The sequence below is a fragment of the Mirounga leonina genome, unplaced genomic scaffold (assembly GCF_011800145.1).
Source record: "Mirounga leonina isolate KUSES-001 unplaced genomic scaffold, KU_Mleo_1.0 Mir_169, whole genome shotgun sequence".
NCBI classification, from domain to species: Eukaryota; Metazoa; Chordata; class Mammalia; order Carnivora; family Phocidae; genus Mirounga; species Mirounga leonina.
This window is the reverse complement of record NW_023270431.1, coordinates 4,137,424-4,163,042: the sequence shown is the minus strand read 5'-3', so window position 1 is coordinate 4,163,042 and position 25,619 is coordinate 4,137,424. Positions and strand designations below refer to the sequence as shown.

Here is a 25,619-nt window from a genome sequence, read left to right as displayed (position 1 = left end):
CACATATCATGTTTTATATACATTGCTTTTCTCCTGCTTTCAGTTCTTTTCCTTCTTTAAAAAAAAAAAAATTAATTGACCGATCTTGACCAGCCTACCTAATCAGCGTGGTTATTTATCGGGAGCCCAAATTACCACATGTCCCTGAAGCTCACACTATAGGCAAGAAGGCCTATCTCCTCAGCAGGGTGGCCAAGCACCTGTTCGGCATCTCTGCATCCCAGAAGCACGTGCTCTAAACAATGGAGCTTCAAGACAATTAATATAAGAACATTTTCCAGGGCTAAGTGAAAAGAGCCACTTAGTGTAAAAATGCTACAAAAAAAAAAAGAGAATTATAAGTGGTTCTATTCAGTTTCTTTTCTTAAGGATTCATGTACTTATGTGAATCCCACATTTCACGGAATGAAGAACTCTAAAAAATCTCTCTTAAAATAGACTCTTATTCTCTGGTCCTTTTTCTATTTTTATGAAATATTCATGAATTATATCCACTATGTGCAAGCCATCAACCACATTTAGAATTTGTAGGCCTACATAAGAATGTAAATGGCATATTTTATTTCCTTTTTGCTCTGACAAGCTATTATGAACATTCCTTTCTGTACTCTAGATCTTTATGAAGAAAGTTAGTGTCATTTTAGAGTTGGTTTAGAAAATAAATAAAAATGAAATAAAAAAATCACAGAGCTAACTATATGGTGATATAACAAAATCATATGAATGATGAAGGATGTTAAATCTCCTGTTTGCAGTTCTTTAAAAGACTGCCAATGATTAACTGAAACAATCTGTACTGACAGGCCCACATAAGAAATTACAATTAGATTAATAGCACTACTCCTTAACTAATTTCTGAGATGGGATATTTTTATGCTCTTCACTCTTATTCAGTCGAACAGAATATTGTACTATTGGTGTATTTTAATTTAATTTTTATTTGTTTCATTGTAAATTTATTATATTCTGTTTCTTTCACATTAATACATGGTATTTTCCATAGAGCTTCAGGACACATATGTATATTGCATATATATATATATATATATATACACGTGTATTTTTATTTTGATATAAAAATATGCATTATCCATATGGTATGATGGAACATAGCATAAGATGAAACATCATCTTAGTATTATAAATACTGGCAACTTTTATCATATGAAACACTTTGTGGAAAGATGTGCTGAAGGCACTAGCCATCAAAAGAGTATTAATTAGCGGGGCGCCTGGGTGGCTCAGTCGTTAAGCGTCTGCCTTCAGCTCGGGTCATGGTCCCAGGGTCGTGGGATCGAGCCCCGCATGGGGTTCCCTGCTCTGCGGGAAGCCTGCTTCTCCCTCTCCCACTCCCCCTGCTTGTGTTCCCTCTCTCGCTGTGTCTCTCTGTCAAATAAATAAATAAAAATCTTAAAAAAAAAAAGAGTATTAATTAGCAAAAAGTTCTAGGTTTGCCTGAGAAAAAAGATGTGGTACCCAAGGAAGAAATGAAGATTATTTTAGTCCTTACTTTCTTTAATGTATTGTGTATGAAAATACTTTTCCACATCACCCAATCTGGTTAACATAAAAAATAAACAACCAATAACAGTATAATTATCTTGCTTTAAATGACTTTTTTTAACAGACTATCAGTGAGCATTATAAATATAGTAGGCACTTAATAAATGTACATGATTCCGAAAGGGTATCTTCTACAATTTAAATTATGCTTAAAAAAACAAAAACAAAAACAAAAACCTGTGTTTTTAAAAAAATAATCATTATAAACAATAAAATCTTTCCCCTCTTTCCCCTTATCTCTGTTTATTCCCTCTACCCACTTTATTTTCATATTGGTATGTAAAATTCTTGCCCCTAATAGATGAGTTGATGTTCATTTATTTGAGCATACATATATTGAGACCCTCTGGAAAAAAGATATTGATACTTGACAAAGTCACAAATAAAAAGAGTGACTTATTTTTTTCTTCCCAAAACTTTCAATTCTGAAAGAGTAGCATTTTCAGAAGTTTCAGCAAACAATTAACATTTTGACAGGAGTATGTAATAAGGTGAAGGCTCCTTCTTATTTTGTGCCCTTGTTATATGGAAAATAGCCATCTTCTCCCTGGTTGGGCATTAGGGTTATTGCTAGCCTTAGGAATTGCTACTTTTCCTACCTCACCAAAACACTCATCTAATCAAAAAATGTCTTTAATACAACTCACCAAGGGTACATTTTAATTTTATTAAAGATAGTTACTGGGAAAGGTCAGGAGTTTAAAGGCTAAATCAAAGAAAGAGGTATATGAGTACTACTAAAAAAAAATAATAATTTCACAGTAAAGATAAAAAACATACGCCCTTAATTCATCTCTGGTTTCTGAAAGTTTGGCACAGATATCTTCTTCTGTGTCGAAGGTTTAAATAGCTATCACAGCATTTCATAAATTTAAACTTGAATTGAAAAGCTTTTCTTGTCTCCGAAAGAAAAATAGTCACATATTACTTACATAGTAATTACAGGCTATGCAGCTGCCCTACAAAGCTTTACTATAAATGTGTTAAGCATGAACCACTACACAAACCTTATTCAAATTGCATTAAATGTTAAGCCAAAGAAATGTCATCCTCCACACCACTTCACACAATTGCTTCACAAGAACAATAGCCATCTCCCTAGTCTGAGACTTAAATAACGTAATAGAATCAATGTTGTTGATTTAGGCTATGTTTGGTTAAAAGTCATTACTGTTATTCCTCACCAAGTAAAGAGGTCTATTTCTCCCTCATTATGCATAAGTGAAGCTTATGCTAATGCATACAAATCTAAGAATGAATAAGCTTCTTTGAAATACCGTTTAAAGATTGAGAATTCAAGAAAAAGTACATGGCTTCTATCATGATAAAAATATTGACCTCAATTTCTATATTGCACTGATCCTTACTTTAAGCCTTTCTAACATACAGCTTAAAGCTTACACAGCATTTCCATTTGCTTAATACTTTAAAAATATTTAGCTGGTCACACAAAGCACTGTAGTAGTATCATGCCAGTAATAGAAAAATAAAGAGGCCAGAAACCTATGACAATGTTTTAGGGAAAGTTAGTGGAGGTAAGATTTCTCAAAATTTCAACCTTGTCTTTAGAGGCCTTTCTATTATCCATTCTAAACATGTAATATTCATACTGTTCTTTGATTTTTATTATTTGAACTCTGAAGCCAATGAATTTGGTAAGATTGGAGAATATCGTGGCAACTAAAGGTGTAAGGCTTATGATCTAACACCTAGAGAAATCTAGGAAATCAAACTGGGCTTGATTAAGTTTTATTTTACCTTAATTCAAAGACATAGACCCATTAAAATGCAACACACTCGTACAACTTTCCATTTTTGAAACATTTGTGAACTGGATCTTGTTTAATGATTAAAAATGGCAGGATCATAAGGGATGTCCTATGGATATCATGGAACCTCTGATATCATGTGACAAAAGGGCATTTTTTGTGGTTTTCTTCCCTAACACCCCACAAAATCCAGTCTAATCATGAGAAAACATGAAACAAATTCAAGTTTGGGGAACATTCTATAGGCTACCTGGCCAGTACCCCTTAAGACTGTCAAGATCATAAAAACAATGAAATTTTGAGGAAAAACAATGAAAGATGGAGGAAAGATAGAGAAAACTGGAGAAACATGAAAAGTAAATGCAATATTCTATAATATCCCAACTAAATACACTAGATTGGATCCTGGAGCAGAAGGAAGACATTAATGGAAAACCAGGTGAAATCAAAAGAATGTAAAAACTTTAATCATTATGTATTAGCATTTGTTCATTAGGAATGGCACATGTTTCATCATAATGTAAGATGTTAACAACAGGGAAAACTGAGTATCAGGTATATGGGAATTCTCTGTACTATCTTTGTAACTTTTCTGTAAAGCCAAAAATAGTCCAAAATAAAAGTCTGATTGTTTGTTTTTAAAAAATGGACAAGGCTGGGGCGCCTGGGTGGTTCAGTCAGCTAAGCATCTGCCTTCGGGTCAGGTTATAATCCTGGGATCCTGGGATGGAGCCAGCGTCTGGCTCCCTGCTCAGCAGGGAGTCTGCTTCTCCTTCTCTCTCTGCCCCTCCCCCTGCTCCTGCTTTCTCTCTCTGTGTCTCTCAAATAATTAAATAAAATCTTTTAAAAAATGAACAAGGCTATTTACTCCCAGTAACTGAAAATTAACCTTCATCTATACTAGGCCAAATTTTACTATATAATTCATCTCTCAATCTTACATCAACATTTTTAAATTACACATAAAGTGCTCTCAAACTTGAGGAAAATTATTAACTATACATAGAGGATAGACACTAATAACTCAGCTCCATAAACTCTTCTTGCTTTTTAACCTGCTTCTCCACTGAGAAGGCTTGAAGAACCTAACATTCACAAACTCCTGTAACAACACTCCTTTAAAACTAGATGTCTAACAGCAAAGTGACAAAGGAAACAGGCTATTATGATGATGAAAAACTAACCAAATTAAAAGTTTCACTTGTTTTATTCCTATAGATTGCAAAGAACCTCTCACTGACTATTTAAAACGTTTGGTCCATTTCAGGCCAGTGCTGTTGATGATACAACTTTAGAAAATATAGTATCAGGGGCTTAGGGATAAATAAATCAAGATTTTAAAATGAATGCATACATTCAGAAAAGTATCCATAGCAGTTGCTAGTGAGAGCAGATAAAAGGCAACTGATATCTGTGAAAGCATGTATAATTTCAGTTGAATGAAACCTAATTTCTTTCTTTCTTTTTTTAAAGAAAAATTACAAAAAAGGCAAAATGTGAAATCTTACGCAGACGATGATTGTAGTAGGTGTGATGGTATAGTTTCAGAAGGTAAGACTAGGAGGAAGACAAAACAAATCTTAGATCCCAGAGTCCTGGGATCAAGAGCCCCGTGTTGGGCTCCCTACTCAGTGGGGAGCCTGCTTCTGTCCCTCCCCCCTGCTCATGTTCTCTCTCTCTCTCTGTGTATGTCTTAAATAAATAAAATCTTTTTAAAAAAGCTAGACTTGCTCATTATACAGAAAAAAAAAAAACAACACTTGAATGATTCATTTGGTCAAAAAGGGCAAGGTCTTAGAAAGATTTAGACAACAAAAAAAATATTCTTATAAAAGAATGACAAGCATTTTTGGACTTCCCCTAGAGAGTTGACTGACTGGGTTTGGGGGTTTGGTGATAGGAAGACTAGAAAAGTGATGGAGGAAAAGATCTCCATGAAGAGATCGAGATTGAGAAAGTGACAGACGGTCCCTAAGTGACATATTCCCTGTCTGGATAGTGATGTCAAGTATTTGCTGCTTTTTCCGCCTTGTGTTGCACGAAACTTCTGCTTTACTCCAGACCTTAGAGTCAGCTATGTGCAGCAGCCTTTGCTTAGTGATGCTCTGGACAACCAAACAAGGCAGACAGTATCCAGTGTGCGGGGAAGTATCACACAACAGAGCAGTAGTTAGAGGCAATTGGGCTAGGTAGTCAGAGTTCACCACGAGCAGAATGGCAGACCTGGAAGGGGCCACCTCAGGCATCTTTGATAGTTGGGGATAGTAGATGGAGTGGAGGATCGGCATTTATGTGAAAATTCCATGAAAGAGTGACCTTAAAAGCCTGGAGGACTTCAGTATATTTAACAGCAGCTACGTGGCTTGCATATGTAAAAATCATATGTTTGGAAATAATACACTGAGATATAAGAGTGTTTGGTGGTACAATCGGGATGTCTTTTTTTCTAATTATTCAATGATTATCTAACAATTTTCCACCCATATGATGTTCTTACCTTCCTCTTGGCAAGTCTGCATCATCCTTTTTCCACCGCACAGTTGGTTGAGGATCTCCCTGGACCTGACAACGAAATTCTACAGCTTCTTCCTCCAGCACCACCTGGTTAATTGGCCTCCTGAGAAATGTGGGTCGTTCTTAGGAAGAAAAAAAAAAAGCAACAATGGTAAAATGAAATGAATGTTGTGCATGTTTTAAGTATATTATAGAAAAGAACGTAACTCCGTATCTCAACTATGTCTTGATAAGACCTTATGAATCCAATGTAATTGAATAAAATAAAATATTTTGGAATACAGAAGTTACCTATGGTTTGTATATAACACTATACAATCTTTTGGAAAATACTAAATTGATTTTTCAATGAATTCCTGAGCTAAATCATGTAAATCCTGTCATAAAAAATCTGAAGACTGAATTCCACAGAAAGAAGGACAGAGGTAAAAATGATTAATTTAATCTATCACAATGGCTGAGCGGGAGAATTAGAAGTTGAGACCGATGGAAAATACCAAAAAGGAAACTAATTCTAATTGTCCATCAAGAATGTTAGCGTTAATTGGAGTTAAAATAAAATCTAAAAAAAAGAAAAAAATAATGCGAGAGAAACAAAAAAGTTGTGCTCTCACATATCAGTGTTACCTAAATTTTCCCACATAAGCTATCATTTCACGAGGACCCAATACTTCCATGAATGTTTTCACTTCATGTATGGACAGCTCCCTCTCTGATTTATTTTTTCTTAAATAAAAAAGCTGTCAATCTGATTTTTTTTTTCTTAAGTAAAAAACACTGTTATTTTTAATTATTGTAAACTATTTAGTGTCATATATAATTTTCTAGGGCCACTTCCAATTATCTTCTTAGTGTTCCAGAATTTTTTTTACTTAACTTTTATGTTTATTTCTCTAGTATTCTGTTTTCATTTTCCCACCCTTTATTTTTGTTGTTACTTTGCACCTATCCTCCTTACTCTCCATTTCAGCACCCCTCTACATAACGCTAGGAAACAATCAATCCCTGTCCGTAAAAATCTTACCATCTCAGAGAAATATAAAACAAACAGTTGTTTTACAAATCTCTAAGCACTTTAACTTCTTGTCTAGTTTCTTCCCTTTTTTAATAATGGAAACATTACCATTTAAGTTTTTATTAGCACATGTCTTCAAATCATAGGCAGTCCAATAGTGCTACTCACTGAGGTAGAAAGAGAAGTCAGGGAAAAGAAAGATGAAATCCACTGGGAATTGACACAATTTATCTGGCCATATGGCCATATTTAGTCACTTAAGACTTTAGTTTCAAATCCAATTCAAAAATGTCAAACAAGTGGTACAAAACTGAAACATATTTAGCTAGAAACCTTTATCACTTCAAATAGCATATATTAAGAGTATAGGATGGAAGTATATAATTTTATTGTCTAAATAGAGATCTATATTTATAAAATAAATGTGTGAGTTGCAAGAGACATTTTGTATTGCAGTAAAGTCAACAATCATTGGCATTCAGAAGGAAGACAACTCCATCCCTCCACAGTGAAGCTGACAGTATGGATCAAAATTTTCTCTAAACTAGCAACCTGCATATGCTTACGTATCTGCACTCTGAGACCTCAAAATCCCAAGCTGTAAAACAGGCAAATAGAACTTTTCATGGAGAGCTTTTTTAATGCAGAATTTAGAAATAATCCATAAAAACTTGGAGCGGAAAAAAAAAAAAGTTTGCTCCTAAAGATTTTAGGTAGTCAGAATCAATTAGCAGCTAAGTGCCCCCTCCTCCAAAGACAGCAGAATAAATCTGCATGTTGGATGGAATGATTTAGTATTATCCTTTTTTTTTAAGATTGTATTTATTTATTTGAGAGGGAGAGAGAGAGGAGAGCACGAGTGGGGGAGGAGCAGAGGAGAGGGACAAGCAGACTCCACACTGAGCATGGAGACTGAACTGGGGCTCGATCCCACAGATCATGACCTGAGACAAAATCAAGAGTCGATTCCTCAACCGACTGAACCACACAGGTGCCCCGATTTAGTATTATCCTTTTGAACTCTGGATACTATGTACTCCAAACAACTATTTTAGCACTGGCTGGTTGATATTGAGCCATTGTTTCTGGCATCAAATAGATAACAGGATCAGTACAATATCTCTGTATGAGTGCTTGGAATGCTAATAGCACAAATGAATCATTAGCACAGAAAGCAGGATTAACTTTTTCTTTCCAATCACTTGGGGACGTTCATCCAATTCATCTAAAAGCTGCGATAACCCGAAGTTAAAAGAGAGCTAAGCCACTGCTAATATGGCTTGAGATTGAGAAATCATCTGTCAGTAGACTCTTGCTGCCCACTTGGATTTTAATGGGGGTGTTGTGCTACAACCTAGTGTATAGAGAGAAGTCATTCCCTCTATCGCTCATTCATTTCGCACACGTTAACACAGCTTTTCCTAAGTCAGGCTTTGAGCTTGGTAGCTGGCGAACAGCCAGCAGCTTGGCTTCATCAGAAAAGTGGTAGGAGATGAAGCTAGTCAGATAGGGAATGGCAAGACCATGAAGGGCCTTACAGGCCATGTCTAGGAATATGAGTTCTGCCCTGAGAGTGAAAGAGAGCTCCTGAAGAATTTTAAATAAAGAAGCAACATTTTTAATAACATGTGGAAAAGACTGTGTTGGCAGATCTGTGAAAGATGAGCTAGAAGAGAAACATGAAGCAGTGAATTAGGTCAAATGGTTTTTGTAAGAAATTATTTCAGCTTCGACTGATACAGTGGTTCTCTGGATATGGAAAAGGGAAATTGGAGGGGGGAACAAACCATGAGAGACGATGGACTCTGAGAAACAAACTGAAGGTTCTAGAGGGGAGGGGGGTGGGGGGGATGGGTTAGCCTGGTGATGGGTATTAAAGAGGGCACGTTCTGCATGGAGCACTGGGTCTTATACGCAAACAATGAATCATGGAACATTACATCAAAAACTAATGATGTAATGTATGGTGATTAACATAATAAAATTAAAAAGAAAAGAAAAGGGGACAGAATGAAGAGATATCAGAACTGAGTGATCAATCAGATGTGGAGGTTGAAGAAGAAAAGTTTAGAAAGATCCTTATTTCTATTTAGCAAACTGGAACAGATTGGCAGGTAAAGTATGGATATAGGGTGTGTGTGGATGTGTGTGTACACCCTTTCATCACAAAAAAATGGTAGATATGAGAAAAATGAGCACCTTATGCTTATACCATAGTGGTCAGGTTTCTGTTACGTGAAGTTAAATGCATTCCTAATTAAGAAGATAAAGGAGGCTATTTACATAATATAAGGGAAAAGAAAAAAAAAAACATGATCATATCTGTAGATATAGAAAAGCTCTTGGATTTAAAAAAAAATGAATAAAAAAGGAACCGAAAACAACTTCTTAAACATGAAGATACGAGCCAACATGTCCATTGACAGATGAATGGATAAAGAAGATGTGGTATATATATACAATGGAATATTATGCAGCCATCAAAAGGAATGAGATCTTGCCATTTGCAACGACGTGGATGGAACTGGGGGGTATTATGCTGAGCGAAATAAGTCAATCAGAGAACGACATGTATCATATGACCTCAATGATATGAGGAATTCTTAATCTCAGGAAACAAACTGAGGGTTGCGGATTGGTGGGGGGTGGGAGGGATGGGGTGGCTGGGTGATAGACACTGGGGAGGGTATGTGCTATGGTGAGCACTGTGAATTGTGCAAGACTGTTGAATCACAGATCTGTACCTCTGAAACAGATAATGCAATATATGTTAAGAAAAAAAAAAAGAAGAAGATAGCAGAAGGGGAAGAATGAAGGGGGGGAAATCGGAGGGGGAGACGAACCATGAGAGACGATGGACTCTGAAAAACAAACTGAGGGTTCTAGAGGGGAGGGGGCTGGGAGGATGGGTTAGCCTGTTGATGGGTATTAAAGAGGGCACGTTCTGCATGGAGCACTGGCTGTTATGCACAAACAATGAATCATGGAACACTACATCTAAAACTAATGATGTAATGTATGGTGATTAACGTAACAATAAAAAATTAAAAAAAATAAAGTATTTCCAAAATGAAAAAAAAAATAATTAAATGCAAAACTTCTTTTTAAAAGTAATATGCTAAAAACATGCCTACTAAAATCAGGAATAAGATGGACATGCCAACATTAATGATCAATAAGAAAAAAAAGAAAGTGTGAGAGTATTGGAGAACAGAATAATAATTTTGATAATTAATAATTGCAACAAAAAAAGAAGAATTACATAGGATCATTGCAGCAAGACTGGCAGTATTGGAAAATGGGTGCTTTTAGGAAAAATTGTGGCAGACTCATACACTGCAAAACTAGTAAGTCATGGGAATGATAAAGTTACCTCTGTCGGTCTATCATCTATCTAACACGGAAAATTTTCATGGCATGATGCTAACTACAAAGTAAATTGTATAACAGTATGTGAGACTAGTTCCATTAAAACACACATGAATATTTTCAGGCCAAGTTTTTGTATGCTTCCTTTAACATGTTACCTGTCACAAAATTGCAACATATGAATGTAATTAATCCAAAGGGTAAACTTTACATTAGACTCATTACAAAGCCAAAGTTACTAAAAGCAAAGTTGTCTCTTCATCCTGGGACACCATAGGATCCTTGAGGGTTTTTTGGCTATCATATGTGTTCTAAGCCCTACTGTTTTGTATGGAGACACGTGGAAGAACCTAATTTATAATTTCAAGAATAAGGAAGATATAGGCTCCCCCGCTGTTGTTCTGATGAACTCAGCAGGAGTGGACAACTTCGCAATGAACTTTCACTATTCCCTTCTGCCCTCAAGCAGAGTCTAGCTGCCTAGCAACTAGATAACCACAGGAGAGTATGTGGTATAGAATTTTTGGAAGCCTAACATTGGCTCATGATGGAAAATGTAATTCAATTGATAGGAAAGAAAAAAGAAAAGACAATGCAAAGAACAAGCCAGATAAAAGTCATGTGCACATATATAGGGCACATCAAGATGGGTTTTATACTTGAGTATCTTTGGTTGTACCTTCCAACAAAGTGACATTGACATTTACTAATACATTAGAGTTTGGTCATAACTTTTAAAGTATTATTCTGGGAATTTCCATAGCACCCATTACAATAATTATCTCTAAATTATATTATTCATTATTCTAATTGTTTTCTGCTAATTATACTAAAATCACCTTCTACCTCAATTTTAACGACCTACAAAAAAACACTTTGTTAAAAACTGTAGGTGTGCCTAACAGTTATTTAAATGGAAATACGTCTTTTGTAAGAATTATTTTCCAGTTTCCATAACTAGACTTTATTCCCAGAAAATCTGAGAACCAGAAACATGAATATTAAAGATAAAGAATTTGTCCAGGTAGAAAACACATTTTTGAAGGCTTCGCCACTATTATCATGAGCTAACATAAAGCCATGCCTCTTTCAGACACAAATTGCAAAAATTACAAGGAAAGGTCTTGGGGTTTACCATTTTGTGTCAAAATCATCTGCAAATAAATGTAAAGTTAGAAGGATTAGAGAGTAAGTTGATGAGTAATCACATTCGATACCCACTAATGCCCATGGAGTTTGTACTCCATGAAGCTTTGTGCAATTAAAATAAATTTATATGAAAACATCTTGAACCACTAAATCATAAGCAAACTTAATTTTGAGGCATGTAAAATAAGGTCACTGATTTTTCCATGTTATCACCTTATGTCTGATCACATATTGAAAATCAGGGGGAGAAATCTCAAGGGTTGTTTTCTGACTGCTTATCAATTAGAGTCCCTCCGAATGCCCTGATCCCTAATTACATAGCCATGGAGTGATCGGAGGCAATGTCTTTGCCAATACAATTAACATTTTTTTAAAATGTGAGATTAAATGGATTGGAATCACCTGCATAACTTGCTTACAAGGTTAATCTCTCTTGAGACAGTAGTGTTATTTAGCAGCGTGGTACTATGTAAAGTACAGCTTTCAAGTAGTCAGGTCAATTTAGTTTCAAATTGGCATTCTGGAAAACGCAACTCTGTGTGTGGTTGCAATAAAATCAAATGCCAAGTCTCACTATAGTTATGCCAATAATGTTCAGAAAACAAAATGTTCACTTTCATACAAAATACAGTAAGTCTGAAATGCGGTTGCATAATATCTCTTAAGTTTCTTATTTACATGTGACAAAGAAGGAAATTAAATCCCCAGTGAACAAATTTCTTTTCTCAAATATAGGCAGTCTTTGACTATGGCTATAAAATTGGCAATGGCTGTGTCATGACAGCTATAACTAGGATCATCTTAACAATTTTTAAAATAAACTTTGTTTGACATTTGGAAAGCGGTGTTGCAGCAATGATTATGTAGGTAGAGTCCTTTAAGTCCTTTAAGTCCAATACAACCAAAGCTATGCAATAAAAGGACAGTAGAGCTACCCAGTGCTTGTAAACCTTATCTTTAACTTTAGCTGACCCCGAAGTACTCGCCACCCTATGGTGTCTATTAAATCGGAAAGTCAGATGGCTAGCCTTAGTATGTCTCTTTTTATTTAACTGGGCATGCATGAGGGGACGGGGTTATGATAGCCATTGAATGTGAATTATTGTGCCCTTCCAAAACAGACTGGATGATAATGATCAGTCTGTGTGAATGTGATTAAATTAAGCCTGGCTGCATTAATTTCTTTTTTTGCCAAGAATTTTCTTTGTCTGAGAGAAACCATCCTGTGAGGCAAAGACAAACATAGGTAAGTGTTTTCGGAGGGGAAAATGCTTCTCTCACCATATTTTAGAGGCAAAGTTTCATGCTATTGCTCATAACGTGATGCAAAAGTTCCCCTGGGAGCAGGGCACATGTCTATTCATCTTACTACTTTATTAAATATTTGAACAGGGCCTTGCACATAGGAGGTGTTCAATAGATGTTTGTTAAATGAGGTAATGGATAAAAAATAATTTGCTGTTCTAAAGTCTATAAGTAAGTATTATTTAAAAGAACTATATTACTCTCAAAAATCTTGATTTTAATGATGACTTATATTTGGAATTCTTACATGAAGGCCACAGGTTTTCAACAAAACTTGGATATTTCTAAGAGTTGGTTCTCTTCTCTCATAGCTTTGTCTCCCAGTATCTCAACTACATTCAGGCTACCACCTATAATCTCTCCTCTAATAACTGAAAATCAGCATCACCAGCCCCACCCTCTGTACTCATCTCCAATGAAATGGCGACTTCCCAGTTGGATTACCCTACCATGAAAGCCATCAATTGACACAGAGATTCCGATAGTTTTTTTTTGTATGAACAACAATAGATCACTTGCCATTTGAAGAAAGCCTCCAGTGTAAAAGATAGAACAACGTAGGGAAGGGTGTGGGGAGGAAGTCAGAAGAAATAAAAGCAGGAAACATCACAAGAAAATTTTATTTGAAAAAAAAGGGTTAGTAAAATCCTAAAATGCAAGAGAATTTAAGCTATCCATGAAACAAGAACAGAATATTATAAATAAGGAAGAATGAAAGAAAAGAAAGACCTGGGAGGTTTAACATCAAATTAACAAATACATGTTTGACATATAAACTGAATAAAAAAGATGGGAGAGGATAACTCCCTGAATTATTTAGATAGAGAGTTTTTAGATTATAATTGCTCACCAAGGGTCCAGCCAGTAAAATGAAAAAAAGTGCCAAGCCAAGGCATAGTATTGAAACATTTCAAACACTGGAATAAAGATACAGTACTAAAACTGGAAAGAGAAAAAAAAAAGAGAGAGAAAACTGACCACATAGGAGTCAGAAGCCCAGTAGACTTCTAAGAGCCAAAGCAGAAGCTGAATGATTTTAGAGTGGTGATTTAAATATCCTGAGAAATGCTTTTGTAAACTAGAATTTTATAACCAGCCAAAGTATCAATTAAGTTTCAGAAAGAATATATGCATTTTGCCCTTATTTGCTCTAGGCGCCAGTCAAAGAGAAGGCAGGAGAGAGACACTCTTCTGACACAGGACTTAACCAAGACAGAAACAAAGGCATGGTGCAGGAAACAGAATCCAGCATGAGAGAAAAGGGGAAATAAATATCAGCATGAGCTTCTGGAGTAGATCTAAACTAGCCCAGTCAGATTGGCAGGAGGTCTGAGGCCTCCAGGAAGGCTGTAGCAAGGTGGGGGGGACTTAATAGCTAAGTAGAATTTAGAGGATTTCGAACCTTCCATTAGAGGTTTCAAGAACTCATGACGGATGTAGACAAACACACATAAAAGAAAAAAAAAATAGGTTTATTACTAACTCAAAGAAGAACAAATAAGTGCCAGAAAAGAAATGCCATCGTAATAGCATAACACTAAGCTCAGTCCATAATTACATGGTTATAATAACTCATTCTGAATCTTAATATAACCAATGTTTCTAAAGTCAATACACTGAAGGACAGATAGAAGGGGAGTGGAGGTGAGAATGTGGGAAAGGGGATATAAGTGGGCCAAATCATCGTCTTACAAATAGAAAGCCAAAATAATATATAAAACTGCAGAATAAGGACATATTTAAAAATATGGAAATAAATCCCATAAGAAAAAGATAAAACAGGCTTGTAGAAATGCTCAAAGATGAGGAATATGTGCATGCGTGTGTGTGTGTGTGTGTGTGTGTACTGGAAGGAGGGGTAGGGCTAGATATTTCTGTGTTTCGTTATAAGTATAGTAATACTTCTAATGTCTATTGGAAATGTAACATATGAAATCTTTTTTTCATGGATTCCTTTGATAAACATTTAAAAATCATTTGGGGGACAGGGCACCTGGGTGGTTCAATCGGTTAAGCTTCTGCCTTGGGCTCAGGTCATGATCTCAGGGTCCTGGGCCTGCTCATCAGAGAATCAGCTTCTGCCTCTCACTCTCCCTCTGTGCACGCTCTCTCTCAGATAATAAATAAAAATCTTTTAAAAATTGGGGCGCCTGGGTGGCTCAGTCGTTAAGCGTCTGCCTTCGGCTCAGGTCATGATCCCAGGGTCCTGGGATCGAGTCCCACATCAGGCTCCCTGCTCGGCAGGAAGCCCGCTTCTCCCTCTCCCACTCCCCCTGCTTGTGTTCCTGCTCTCGCTATCTCTCTGTCAAATAAATAAATAAAATCTTTAAAAAAAAAATCTTTTAAAAATATAAATAAATAAAAAATAAAAATCATTTCAGGGGCACCTGGGTCGTTGGGTGGATTAAGTGTCTGACTTTGGCTCAGGCCATGATTTCATGACCTGAGCTCAGCAGGGAGTATGCTTGTCCCTCTGCCCCTCTCATGCTCTCTCTTTCTCTCTCTCTCTCAAATAAATAAACAAAATCTTTAAAAAAATAAATAAATAAAAATCATTTGGAAAAAAATTGTTATTTTTAAGTGATAGTTAAATTTTGGATAACAGATAGCCCAAACTTACCCATAATTAGAAATTTAATTATGTAATTCTAGTTTCTCTGACTTCAGGATCTTTAGAAGTTAATTAACATATGTAAAGTGCTAGGGAGTATTCTTTTTTTTTTTTTTTAAAGATTTTATTTATTTATTTGACAGAGAGATAGACAGCGCGCACAAGCAGGGTGAGTGGCAGGCAGAGGCAGAGGGAGAAGCAGGCTCCCCGCAGAGCAGGGGGAGCCTGATATGGGACTCGATCCCAGGACCCCGGGATCATGACCTGAGCAGAAGGCAGTCACTTAACCAACTGAGCCACCCAGGCGCCCTAGGGAGTATTCTTTATGAAGGCATCTGGAGTGTGCCATAGATTTTAGTGTCCATTAACACTATGATGCCTACCTCTTAATTTTAGATTTGGTACTGCCCACTTAACTAAGCTGTTATGTATGGCCAACAAATATTAAAGGACAAACAGGATAAATGATGCATGGCGGAGGGCAGAGTACATTTTGAAAATGAAGTTACACTGATCTCTCTGTCTACGTAAGAGATCTTTAAAATATAAGCTACAATTTTCAAACTAAAAAAAACCAAAAAACAAAAAAAACCCTTCTAAGTTCAAGCCTACTTACTAAAGAACCAAAATACTTACCAAAGGCTTTTGTATTAGCCGTGACCTATTACTCCTTTTGCTGTTTTTCTTGCCATTTAGAAGTGAATTATACTTTTTGAACAATTAATATTATCAGTTACTTTTTCTGTATAACATATTTTAAAGATGGAGTTGCAAAGGACAAGTAAAAATTTTCTGTTAGCTACGGAGGGGTTATAGTAGCCAAATTTTTTATTTAAAGCAGAATTGCTGCTCCTTGAAAATAAAATTGAGAGGGAGGGAGGGAGGGGTAAAGTGTAGCCAGTTATACGTTTATAAACCCTAGGTCAGAAATACTAATATCTAACAACGATGAAATATAAAGAAGTTTATTAGAAAACATGTACTAGACACAAAAGCACCAAAATAACATAAAGAAGCCCCCACTATTCATAGCACCCTAGTTCTTTTCTCTCAGAATTGAGCAAAGTACAGAAGGGATCTTTCTCATGCAATCCTGGTCACATCCTTGATTTGGACAATCACTACTGATTTTATATTTTATTTCTGGGTTTGGATGTTGTTTTCGTCAGTAATGGAGATTTTCGGTCTTTTTCTTCAACTTAATATTGTACTTATAACCCCTTGGGTCGGTTCTGACTAGTTTACACCAACAGATAAATGTTCTCAGCTTCTTAAATCAATTCTTCCAGAGGTATGGCCACTAGACAAATTCAATCTTTTTGGTTTATAGCTATTTTCAAAATAATTTAGAAGTAACACTGTAACTCCTGACATATTTAAGGATCTCCTGTAGTTCTCGTCACGTCTTTAGGGAACGTAGGGTGAATATTTCATAACACAGTCACATTTTGGTAAGTCTAATTGCTGGGGTAATGACATTAAACCCTTTCAGTTTCCTTCTGAAGGCAGTATGTACTGTTACAATGCAACATTTTTCTGTTCCAAAGCTTGTGGCAGTTACAGAAAAATAGTAATGAGTGTTTCTTTAAATAGAACAGCTGTACTTGCGGGTTTTCAATGCTAATGTTCAGTGACCACTAATTTTATATCTAACCAGGCAAAACTGTATTTTATTCATTATGGAGTGAAACACATTTTGAGACTCTTAAGGCTGACTGCATGAAATTTAAGGGCAAACTGATACTTGTCTGAGCTCTGCAGGACAGAAATTTACATGCATACTTTGAACAATTTTATTTTTACTATTCAATTCCTTTAATGAATTATGGGATTTCCCCTGGTTCTGTCATTTGGGACTTCAAGCTGCTTAGCATCTATAAGGAATATTACCAAAGATTACTCGGTACTCAAAGTGATTGGAAAGAGAGGCCTGCACTCGAGTACATATTCACAAAGCACATCTTAACACTCTAAATGTAATAGAAATCATAATATGGCTCTTTTGCATAGTAGCGTTCCCATTACACCACGGGATGGCACATCTCAAACTGCAAAAGAGATTTCTTTCAGAAAGGATGCAGGATTCTGATGCTACCCTCAAACATGTTCTGCAGTAATGACCATCAATAAAATCTTACCGTAATTCATAGAACCAGAAGATAATTTTGCTGGCACAAAAAATTATTTAAAAATCACACTTATCTCTTGTGTTTCAAAAAAAAATCACATAATATGGGGTGCCTGGGTGGCTCAGTTGGCTGGGCATCTGACTCTTGATTTCTGCTCAGGTCGTGATCTCAGGGTCATGAGATTGAGCCCCATGTTGGGCTCTGCTCAGCAGGGAGTTTGCTGGTCTGGTGGAGATTCTCTCTCCCTCTGCCCCTCTACCCACTAGCACACTCATGCTCTCTGTCTCAAAAATAAATAAATAAAATCTTTTTAAAAAATCACATAATATCAACAATAGTTAAATCTTTTAAGACAGAGATACATACGCACACATATGTATGTGTGTGTATATGTGTATGTGTATGTATACACGTGTGTGTGTGTATCCATACAGAGACTTAAATGGTATTTCAATGACTTCTAAAGGAATGTTTCATTTTCCAATATCTTTAGGATCCCTATTTTCCCTAATTTTCTGTCACTTTATTTCTCTTTCAATTTTCCACAGCTGCCTTATAGTATTTTCCTTTTTTCTTTACTCTGACATCTTTATTATCCTCTCTTTTCTCCTTCCTAATGCTCTCTCCACAATTTCTCTGAAACAGATCTAATCAAGTTTTTTTTTTTTTTTTTTTTTTTTAAGTAGGCACCATACCCAGTGTGGAGCACAAAGTGGGGCTTGAACTCCTGAGATCAAGACCTGAGCTGATATCAAGAGTCTGACGCTCAACTGACTGCCACCCAGGCACCCCCAGATCTAATCAAGTTTTAGTCCATTAATCATATTACGCCAATAAAGAGTCCCTTGGCTCTTAAATTGAAAAAAACATGAATATCATAGCAATGAAGTAGGGAAGTTGAAGGGGCTCCATTTTAGAAACACTCCATCTCTGCTGTTTTTCTGTGAGGCACCATTTACTCATGTTCCATATTTTGCCTCTGAATAAGCCAAAGCAGCTCTGTTCCCGCTTGAAGGGGGAAGCGAGAAGGTTAATCATTCTCTGAGTTTTTGTCTTAGGCCCCAAACACCTGACAACATGTAATGAGAGTCAGATCCCAAACATGTTCCAGGGTATTAGCTTCCAACAAACTTCGGCTGATAATGGCATCAATACCCCTATCTTCGGTCATTTATGGAATAACACCTATTGTTCACCCAACACTTGCATGTGATTGACCGTACCCTGGATTCCTGGAGGAACAGATACTCTATACCCTTTTCTAATATAAACCCCTAACCATAAGCAACAACAAAACTCATTCTTCTCTCCTTTCTGAGTCTCTCAGACACTTTGTCTGCTATTCTGTCTGTCACTCACACTATTCAATAAACTCTATTTTCACTTTCTCTGGCTCACGTTTGATTTCTATCTTGTGTGAAGCCAAGGACCCTCTTGGTTGGTCCTGTGGGATCTTCCCCTGGGTTCTTGGACCCAGCCTGCCTACATCAGCAAGACAGTTTATTTGTTGTTGTTGTTGTTTTTAATTTTGAATACGTGTATGTATTTGCGTGTGTGTGTATGTGTGTATGCAGCTAGCTAGTTCTTTAAATCACAAGCTATACTGTAAATATTTCAATATGAAATTTTTTAAAGTAGAAAACAAGTGAAATGTCTTTGCACTTCACTAATATAAAACAAGAAAACCAAAAAACTTATCCTCTGTCTTGCACATAAAAAATACTTGATAAATATATCACAGTGAATAAATCTTAAATATAATATCGCAAACAGAATTTGAGAAAGATCAAGTTTTTACATTCTGATGAAAGGCAAATCCTATAAATATATACAAATAAAGTAAACGAATTATTGTTTAAAAAGTTCTATTTTCCTTAGATGGAAGATTTCATCTGAAAGACAGAACCAGAAAAACAGGCAAATCTAGTCCTTCACTACTCACCAGAAGTGATCAGAACCTGCCCCTATACGACCTGGTGTTTAGTATCAACAAATACATTTAACATCAAAGGAAAAGTATATATAAATAGCAATTTATAATTTAAAAGAGAGTTTTACCAAAGACAGTCAGCTCTGCTGGATCACTGTCTCTTTCTCCCACCATATTGGTGCCAACACAGGTATACATCCCTGCATCACTTTTCCTGGTATTGGAGATCATCAGTTTTCCACCACGGATCTGTTAAAATTAAAAAAAAAAAAAAAGAAGAAGAAGAAGAAAGAAAAGAAAAGAAAAAGAAAAAAGAGGAAGGGAAAAAAGAAAAAAAAAGGAAAAGAAAAGAGAGAAAGAAAATGCAAAGTAAAATAAACAGCAAAGAGAAGGTGACTAATAAATAATTTTGAATGTTTAGGCAGAACATTTTTTTTTCCTAAAGGAAATAGCTCAGTGTCTAAGACCAAAACTTTCCCCCTATTTTGGCATCTGCATGTGTTTTTTCTTCTCTTAACTTCTCCCTCAGGATAAGCCTTCATATTCCCTTTCTAGAAAATGCTTTTGGGCATTCTTTCTCTTTCTTGTCTGGTCCTATTTTGACATTTGTGACTGCTTACACCAAATCCTAGTGGTTGTCTTCACTCTGAAGTAGGTTGAATGAATTGCTATTGATATTTGTTATCAGAAAGAAGCACTAGATAACCGTTTTTGGTACTATAATGAAACTGAACTGACACAGAGGGATTCAACAAGCATTTACTGAGTACCTCTATGGGCTGGGCAGTGTTCTAGATGTTTGAGATTCAGGAGTAAACCAAATAATAATAAACCTCTGCCTTCATGGAGCTTAAATTTCAATTTTTAGCATTAATTATCTGTCTCACCTTGATTCTATGTATGAGATAATTTTTGAAGAGGAGGGCAGGTTGGATAAAAATATATTTTTTTTAAGTGATGAGAGTATGAGTTGGTGTAAATCATTGGCTTCTACTAGGTGCTTCCTAATTGTTTCTTAAGTGAGAAGCATTTATTGACCAAATAAACCAAATAATATGTTAAAATGTCTATTTGTTAAAGAGGATATTGAAGCAGAATTAGATTTTTAGTATGTGTATCACCAACTCATGGCTTCTTTTCCAATTTTTTTTCTTTATATTTATGTAATTCAACAATCTTAACATCACAATGACTGAATGTTCTTAAAGAGATAGAAGAGAAGAACGGGCTGGTTTCCTCTGTTAATTTTTATCTCATAGACAAAGAAAACCCATGTAGGTATGTTCTCAATGGATATATTTCAGGCTCTGAAACTTGTCATGTCCCAGAAAGGGACTTTCAATTTTGTTTTTACATGGGAAGAAAAGACTGCCAACCTGTTCTTAATTATGTGCTGTGGAGTATAATAAACTGTAGGTTATAAAAATGGCCATGGAGGCCATTTCTCCTCCCCCTGAAACTGAGTTTGGCAATATAACTTGATTTGACCAATGAAACTAAAGCAATGTTTCAGCAGACGAAAAGTGTTCTCAAATTGAGACTTGTCTTTCCTTGCTGGAATCTTGAGACCACCATGGGAACCAGTCTGAGCTGGTCTGCTGGAAAATTAGAGGCCAAGAGAAGAACCAGGATGCCCAGCTGAGTATAAGTCAATGGCCAGACATGTAAGGTTACCCTAGATCATCCAGCTGCCAGCACATCTTTTAAACAGGCCACAGAAGCATGAGAAAACCTAGCAAAGATGAGCCAAGCTGGCCCAGAATAAAGAATTGTCATCTTACCCACAGAATCATAGTCTAAATAAAATGGTTATTATAAGTCATTGTATTTTGTGGTGGTTTGTTATAAAGCGAAAATTAAATGATGCAAACATGAACTAGAAAGCCTTCAACAGTGATTTTACTCTATCACCAGGAGCATATTTTCATGTTTGGTATCCAAGCACAGACCACTGAGAACCAAATTCTCCCTGGTAATGTAGCTCCTCATGGTGTCGAGAGTTCAAGCCAGAATCACATGAATATATATTGTGAGCTCTTATGTGGCCTATCCGGTTATGATGTAACCACGATGCATACATTACAAAAACCTTCATTATAAAATATTTTTAAAGATAATAGACCCTAGACTATATAGACTTTTTATAGAAATGGCACGTTTGTTCAGTTAAATGAGACATTATTTTAAGTAAAATATATTTATTCTCAATAATTGTACTGAATATAAAAATTATACTAAGAATAGCATCAGAAGTTTGAAGCATTATCTACTATTTCAGTGAACTGGTTCCCATAAGCATCACAAACAAACCTTGAGTGGATCCTCTAAAAATATAAAATAATTATATGCCATTCCCCTTCTCTACCTCTTTACAATGTTCTGGGTGTCTCATTTTGATATTAATCAAGTGATGAACCTAATCATCAATATCCTTGAAAGCAGACTATTTTTCTACAAGAGCTAAACTGCAGAATCAAAAAAGTCACGTTTACTTTGATTTTACTTTATACCTCTTAAACTTTTAAATGAATTCATGTAAAAAACTTTAGTTATAAATATTAAATTTGAAAACTGGAAAAGGTGCTTGAAGTACTCATTACCTCACATTATTTTCTCTTATAATTTTGAAAATAAGTGCTAAAAGAAATGTTCTCGTTAATATGGCTTACAGCCATCATTTACCCTTTATCACTCAGGTGAAACTACATAATCAAAAGATGCATTTGAGATGTTAAAAAGAGCTTTGTCACCTTTGTACTGCAAAGATATATATATCTTTACATATTCATATATATCTACATATTCATATCTTTTCATATTCAGATTGGTACAAATATTAATATATCATCTACACTTGATTTCTATAATTTTTGTGTCTTTGAAGCCTCATCCTAAAGTTTTAGTTCTCGGTTTTTTTTTCTCAGTCCTTTCAAATGCAGTGTAAATGGTCATTAGCATTCAGTACATGTCTACAATTTCATTAGCAATAAAATATATCCATTTGAAGACTTGATAGTCAATCTCTGTAAGCATTAATTTTAATTTAACTCACACTTATTCTTTCTTCCTTGTCATCAATTCGAACTTTGTCTTTCTTCCAGTAGATGGTGGGTTCTGGGTGTCCCCTGGGAGGCTGGCACTCCAAGATCGCAGGCTCTCCAGCAGCCACTACAACATCTGTGGGATTTTGCCGGAAGTCATCTCGTAACACTAAAGGAAAACAGTGAAAGAAAACTCAATGACAGTAACTTTAGCTTTCTCTGGCAAAACGTAACTTCACGTCTTACTTAATTTGTTCTAATAAAAATTAAATATTTACTGAGAAACATAGCCGTGCCCGTCTTAAAACATTCTAGGGCCAACCTAAATGTTCAACAGGGAAATGGCTGACTGTAGGATGTATGTATCTTTGCTATAAAATCTGCTTTAAAATATAACAAAAGCCTAAGGAAAATAAGAAATACTCATGATATAGTTTTGAGATTTAATACTCAAGGTACAAAATTGTTTATGCAGTATGATCCCATTTTCTATAAAGAAAAAGCATAATGTGTATATGCATAATATGTATATAAAAACACTAAATAAATCATCAAGTCATACTTAAAACCCCAAAACAAGTCATGTGCACATGGTCTGTGAGCACGTATGCATATCAGTCTGGGAGGGGAAATGGGGTGAGGACTCTTTGAGAACGCCCTTTCTCATGACATGAATATAGACAAGATCCACACTGTTTTCATTACACTTCAGAAGATGGACTCATTGTTCACCCTGCAATGCACTAACACCCACATACACAGGGCTACATTTTCATTCTCCGTGCATCTCCACCTGCCAAGCGACATCTGGGCAGCGTGACATTCAGAGCAGAGATATTCCTTATAGCAGTTTGGCCAGTCTGAATTTCCCCTCCTTTCATTAGGAGAACAGCAGGTTGGACCTCCATTGTAACCTCCGAAAATCTGGCATGCCTGGCTCTCCAAATGTCACCTATCTATCTGTGTGTGCTTTTCTTTGGCTGGCAAGATGAAAAGCCTGGAGAAATGACTTGGCCCTATCAGATTGCAGAATGCTGGGTTTCTTTAGCAAATAAACTATTTTAGGGGAAACAGTCAAAAAAAGTAGTTGAGACCAGGCTTATACCATATACCTCAACTGCCTCTGCCTTTTCTAACTGCCTTGACTTTCTTATTCCTTTGTATTCCAACACTGACAACTTTATTTCCTAAGTGTATCGAAGGGAAAACACACACACATGCACATACAGTGTCTTATATGTATGTTTATACATAAATTGGTTAAGCTGTTTGAAATCAAAATTAGGTAGCTTCTGCTAGCCTGTTATGTGAATCATCTGCTACAAATGTGGATTGGGTCACACCAACTGCCTTTGATGTCCTATAGTGAGACCTACTTCAGCACTCTGCTCCTTTGTTGGGCGAAGTCTCTAGGTTAATTGTCATTCTCCAAATAAATAAAAATTCCCTGGCCTGAAAATAGCTCCAGAGAGACAACTGAGTGACTTCTAGGGCTTTTCTTCTCTTGTCTCTTGCAACACATCCTTTAACAGGGGTTTCCATCTTAATGAAGTCACGGCCTTTCTGAGATTAGAGAACCTCGTCTCCTATTGAAGGAACAGTAAGAAAGAACTCAGCACAAATTGCTCACTCTCAGTTTATAAGCTGACTAATTTACTGCTTTTGCTGCTAAGGAAATGTGTTCCATTTTAGCACGGTGAACTGCACATTTTTGGTTCTCTTGTCTCACTGGCAAGAGAGGTTTGATTTATATGCATAAGGATTTGCTTCTGAATGGGCTCAGAGAAGTGTGCATTTAAATGTGACATGCAGGCAGGGGGATGGGAAGGGGTTAACACTGTGGTTCCCTTTTGCAGGTAAATCCTCCTGGGAAAGCAAGCTGGTGACTCATTTATATTCTAAATACAGAACAGCTGCCTATTTATGCAATGTTAAGACATGCAAAAATATGGTAACAGAGTGGTGAGCACCCCAACAATATCCGGAACTGGCAACAAATGGTGTTTTGGCAGGCCCTCAATCTGTTCCAAAATGACACATCTGGCCAGTTGAAGGACCTTCTCTAGAACTGGTCTCTTAACAAATGACATGCCAAAAAGGTACTTAAGGCCATTGCAAATCATTCAGAAACAGTGTTTCATCAATTTGCAACAAGCCAAATTAAGGAAAAAAAAAAAATTAAAGGTCCTTTGACACGGAGGACAAAAAGGAGAAAAATATCATAACAAACTAAGGACTGCTCCTCTTAAACAATATAACATGTGTTTATGGCATTCACAAAAAAGAAAATGACTCCAATTTGCAAATGAAGCCAAGAAATCTAACATCAACTGTAATTTTAGGCTTTCAGACTATTCACCCAGAGAGTAGGGTGAGATAATAGTATAATTGGTACTGTACCCTCTTCAACAGGGAAAATGCTCTTTGGGGTTTGTATAGCATTTAGTTAATTCATTTTTTTGCTTAGTGATACCATTTCTTTTACCCTAAGTCTTTGAGGTAATAAAATGGGTTTCTTCTTTCTCTCAAAGAAAACAGTCAAGGGGAATACATCCTTTTCATCAGGTCCTAGCACAGAAGACCGAAAACTTACTCTTAGCAAAAAGTAAAGCCATTTTTACTCTTTTCAAACTGTAAAAAAGGATAGGTATGTTCTGATATTTGCTTACATGTTTCTGAGGTTTGTAGATCCATTCCTTAATATAAGCAAAATAAAATGAAATAATATCTATTGTTTCCCATTTTTGTGCTAATTTTTCATTTCTGTCTTGGATTTTGCCCTATACTTTATTGCAGGTGATAAAGAAAACAAAGTATTCCCTATAGTAAAGAATTCATGCATTTTGGATGAAGGGAAGTAAAATGGTCTTGTAAATGTAGAAAAGCAAGGCAAGTCCAAATTAAGTCTGTATTTTTTTTTCTCCTGAGCCCCTATTGTAGAAAGAATTGAGAGCAACATTTTTGATGTGGCTTGACGAGTAAGCCAAAGCAAGGGTACGCAGCAATATGTGTAATGTGTAACTAAAGCTCCAAACAGGTCTTTAAGTAGAGTGAAAAGAAATCAACCTGATTAACCGAGAAAAGAATCTGGTTACAATGATAAAAGCTTAGAGGGCAGTGGTAAGTTATGCTTTCAGAAAAAAAAAATATATATATATATAACAGGTATACCCTTTTGATATAGCATTTCCTTGTGGACCCAAATCCTGCCAACAACCACATAG

At 36.0% G+C, this 25,619-nt stretch overlaps 1 protein-coding gene across 4 annotated transcripts in view; it reads right to left on the bottom strand.

The window, feature by feature from the left end:
* The window catches only part of ROBO2 (roundabout guidance receptor 2), a 586,782-nt gene that overhangs the window by 151,967 nt on the left and 409,196 nt on the right, over window positions 1–25,619 (bottom strand). For all 4 annotated transcript variants that reach the window (XM_035015144.1, XM_035015145.1, XM_035015146.1 and 1 more), the window contains exons 3-5: window positions 22,407–22,564; window positions 19,483–19,603; window positions 5,830–5,968 (exon numbers count right to left, since the gene is read on the bottom strand). In XM_035015144.1, the coding sequence (XP_034871035.1) occupies window positions 5,830–5,968; window positions 19,483–19,603; window positions 22,407–22,564 (418 nt within the window). The remainder of the gene's footprint in view (window positions 1–5,829; window positions 5,969–19,482; window positions 19,604–22,406; window positions 22,565–25,619) is intronic.